General features: G+C 55.0%; 1 protein-coding gene across 1 annotated transcript in view; it reads left to right on the top strand.

Moving 5' to 3' along the window:
• Positions 1-4,334, top strand: part of KLHL26 (kelch like family member 26) — a gene marked incomplete at its 5' end in the record, with an annotated part of 38,741 nt that overhangs the window by 33,284 nt on the left and 1,123 nt on the right. The window contains 1 exon segment of the mRNA XM_014587318.2: positions 3,439-4,334. Coding sequence (XP_014442804.1) covers positions 3,439-4,334 — 896 coding nt within the window.

Below are 4,334 nucleotides of genomic sequence, written 5' to 3'. Positions count from 1 at the left end.
GAACAAAACCCTCCCAAAAAAAAAAAAAAAAAATGGGAGAGGCCGCCCCACGTGGGAAGGTTGTGGGTTCACGTCCTGAGACCTCCCTGTGTCCTGGCTGGGCAGGAAGCGAGGGCCCGCGCAGGAGGGTGGGATCATTCTGGCCAGCTATGGTTGTGACAGGGTGGGGATGGTCACCCCTACCAGGTAAACGGTGACCCCCTCCAAGGGCGGCTCCCTGGCTCTCCCACGCCCAGGTGTTCAGCACCGGCCGCCTGCTCCCGAGACCCGGGGGCCCGGCTCCCCTGGCTGCCCGCTCCTCGGGCTCCGGGAGGCCGTTGTGGGGAGCCGCAGCCATCCTGCCAACTGGGGCTCCGCTTCTATTTTTACTCTGGATTTGGGGACGGGTGGGCCAACCCAGCCAGCAATGCCCTTTAAAGGCGCCCCTGCGTGGGCACTGCAGCCCGCAAGGCCTTAAAAGGCAAAACTCCCTCCTGTCGCTCCTGACGGCCTCTGTCTCCGCTGCACATCGCCCGAGGGTGGCGGGGACTCCTGGGGACAGGCAGGGACGGCCACGCCTGGAGAGCTGGCATGGTGCCTGTCGCGAGGGCCCCCGACACCCAGCTGCCACATATTGGGTGTTGGTTAGTCGGGGGGGTCCTGGACGGCAACCTCACTGCTGTCTGCACCCCTGTGGCTCCGAACCCGCCTTCCATTAGGCCCGCAGTTAGGGATCGGGTATTGTTCTAGTCTCACTTTTTCTTTCTTTCTTTCTTTTTTTTTGGAGAGGGTTTTGCTATAGAGCGCGTGCGCTTGCCAGATAGACAGAGACAGAGAGACAGAAAGTGAGAAATCACCCCCCAGGGGGGATGGCCGCGCTGCAATCCCTTCTCCTCCATTCTCTTCTCGGGATCTGGGGCATGCACACACACACGCACCTGGCATGATTTTCAAGCCACCAGGTCTAGGACTTGAACCTTAGTTTGCCATGTAGTCGTCCAGTGCCTTAACCACTATGCCGCCTCCAGGCTCCTATTGTGGCATGTTTTTTTTTTTCCTTTCTTCTTTTTTTTTTTTTTTTCTTTTTGAGACGATTTTGCTGTGAGGTGCATGCGCTCACCAGAAAGACAGAGACAGAGAAGAGAAAAGCGAGAAATCACCCCCCCAGGGGGGATGGCCACGCCGCAGTCCCTTCTCCTCCATTCTCCTCTCGGGATCTTGGGCACGCACGCACACGCGCCTGATGTGAGCTTAAGCCACCAGGTCCGGGACTTGAACCGCGGTCGATTACGTGGGAGTCCAGCAACATAACTATTACGCCATGTGATGGTCCCTTTTTTTTTTCTCTTTTTTTTGGAATAGGGCACATGCAGCACTTCTCAGAGAGAGACAGAGAGGCAAAGTGAGAAATCATCCCCCTGGGGTATGGGCATACTGCAATCCCTTCTCCTCCATCCTCCTCTTGGGAGTTTGGGTGTACACACACACATTTATAGATGCTTTTCTTTTTAAAAGAATTAATTTATTTAACTTTATTCTTATTTATTTATTTTAATCTGACCAGAGAGGGACAGAGTGAGAGAGAGAGAGAGAGAGGGAAGGTGAGAAAACAAACTGCCAGGTCTGGGATTCGAACTGCATCCAACCACGTGGGAGTCTAGCACCCTTTACCACCACGCCACTTGCCAACTCCCTCTTTCACGTTTTTCAAGCTGCCAGATCCGGGACTCTAACTGTAGTTGGCCATGTGAGAATCTGTCAGCTTGACCCCTGTGCCACCTGCTGGCCTGACTGCCTCTTTTTTTTTCTTTTTTTTTTTTCCTTATAGGGTGTGTGTGTTTGTGGGAGAGAGACAGAGAAAGTGAGGGACCACCCCCAGGGAGGATGGCACGCTGCAATCCCTTCTCCTCCATTCTCCTCTTGGCATTGTGGGTAATGCACGCACACACACACCTGGCATGAGTTTCAGGCTGCTAAATTTGGGACTCGAACCGCCGTCGACCACGTGGGAGTCCAGCACCTCAACCACGACACCAGGCTACATGCCTGGTGTGTTTTTCTTTCTTCTTCTTCTTTTTTTTTTATCATTATTTATTTAATTTTAATTTACTTATTCATTTATTAATTTTTAAAAGAATTATTTATTTATTCCCATTTGTTATTGTTATTTTTTTTTCTTTATTTGACGAGAGAGAGAGAGAGGGAGAGAGAGAGAAAGAAAGGGAAAGTGAGAAAGCACGCCCTCACCCCAGGGGTGACGGCCACACCACAGTCCCTTCTCCAAATTCTCCTCTTGAGATTTTGGGCACACCTGCTGCCTGGTGTGTTTTTCAAGTTGCCAGATGCAGTACTCAAACCACAAAGTTGGCTATGTGGGTTTCAGCCACCTTAACCACAATACCGGTCAGTCATGTGGGAAGGTTCAGGGTCTTAACCACCACGCTACCTGTTGGTCCCGCCTGGTGTGTTTTTCAATCCACTGGGTCTGGGGCTCAAACTATCAAGTCAGCCACGTGGAATCCAGCCGGCTTGATCACCTTGTCATCTGCTAGCTATGGGTTGGTCTTTTCTGTTTTGGATAACAAAAATACTTGAGATTGGGTTATTTAATTATAGAGATTTTTGCAATAGGGCGCGTGCACTCACCAAAGACAGAGAGAGACATAGAGATAGAAAGCGAGAAATCACCCCCCAGGGGGGATGGTCACGCCACAATCCCTTCTCCTCCATTCTCCTCTCGGGATCTTGGGCACGCACGCACACGCGTCCGGCAGGCCGTTCAACTGGGTCCGGGACGCGAACCGCGGTTGACTACATGGGAGTCCAGTGACATAGCCATTACGCTAACGGGTCCCGTGACCTTGTCTCTTTAAAAAAATATGAAAGGGGCCGGCAGATGGCATGATGGTTAAGGGTGCTGGCCGCCCACGTAGCCGACCATGGTTCAATTCCCGGACCTGGCAGCTTCCTTTCTCACTTTCCCTCTCTCTCTCTGTCACTGTGATCCTCTCTAGTCAAATTAAAATAATAAATTAATCAAATAAATTAAATGATTGTTTTAAAATTTTTTAATAAAAAAAAATTGGGGACAGTTTTTTGCTATAGGGCACATGTGCTTGCCAGAGAGACAGAGAGACAGAAAACGAGAAATCACCCCCCAGGGGGGATGGCCACCACAATCCCTTCTCCTCCATTCTCCTCTCGGGATCTTGGGCATGCACGCACACGCGTCCGGCATGAGTTTAAGCCACCGGGTCCGGGACTTGAACCATGGTTGACTACGTGGGAGTCTAGCGACATGGCCATTACGCTAACTGCTGGCCATATTTTTTGCCTCTGAGCGACCTCCTTGCCTCCTGGAGGCTGCACCCTGCATTTTGCACCCCAGGCCAGCCCTACCCCTTGCAGGTCACCCCCGCCCCAAGCCGCCCTGAGCCCACTGGCTGTTTCCACCCTCAGGGCCATGTTTACCGGTGGCATGAGGGAGGCCAACCAGGACGTCATCGAGCTCAAGGGAGTGTCCGCCCGGGGCCTGCGCCACATCATCGATTTCGCCTACAGCGCCGAGGTCACCCTGGACCTGGACTGCGTGCAGGACGTGCTGGGGGCCGCCGTGTTCCTGCAGATGCTGCCGGTGGTGGAGCTGTGCGAGGAGTTCCTCAAGGCCGCCATGAGTGTGGAGACGTGCCTCAACATCGGCCAGATGGCCACCACCTTCAGCCTGGCCTCGCTGCGCGAGTCGGTGGACGCCTTCACCTTCCGCCACTTCCTGCAGATCGCCGAGGAGGAGGACTTCCTGCGGCTGCCCCTGGAACGCCTGGTCTTCTTCCTGCAGAGCAACCTCCTGCAGAGCTGCGCCGAGATCGACCTGTTCCGCGCCGCCGTGCGCTGGCTGCAGCACGACCCGGCCCGGCGTCCCCGCGCCAGCCACGTGCTGTGTCACATCCGCTTCCCGCTCATGCACTCTTCGGAGCTGGTGGACAGCGTGCAGACCCTGGACATCATGGTGGAAGACGTGCTGTGTCGTCAGTACCTCCTGGAAGCCTTCAACTACCAGGTGCTGCCCTTCCGGCAGCACGAGATGCAGTCCCCGCGCACGGCCGTGCGCTCCGATGTCCCCTCGCTGGTCACCTTCGGGGGCACGCCCTACACGGACAGCGACCGCTCCGTGAGCAGCAAGGTGTACCAGCTAGCCGAGCCCGGTGCCCGCCACTTCCGCGAGCTCACGGAGATGGAAGTGGGCTGCAGCCACACGTGCGTGGCCGTGCTGGATAATTTCGTCTACATGGCCGGGGGCCAGCACCTGCAGTACCGCAGCGGCGAGGGCGCGGTGGACGCCTGCTACCGCTACGACC

Source organism: Tupaia chinensis, unplaced genomic scaffold (assembly GCF_000334495.1).
Source record: "Tupaia chinensis unplaced genomic scaffold, TupChi_1.0 Scaffold000201_1, whole genome shotgun sequence".
Lineage (NCBI taxonomy): Eukaryota > Metazoa > Chordata > Mammalia > Scandentia > Tupaiidae > Tupaia > Tupaia belangeri.
Note: the sequence above shows the minus strand (reverse complement) of the source record. Positions and strands in the feature narration are given on the sequence as shown.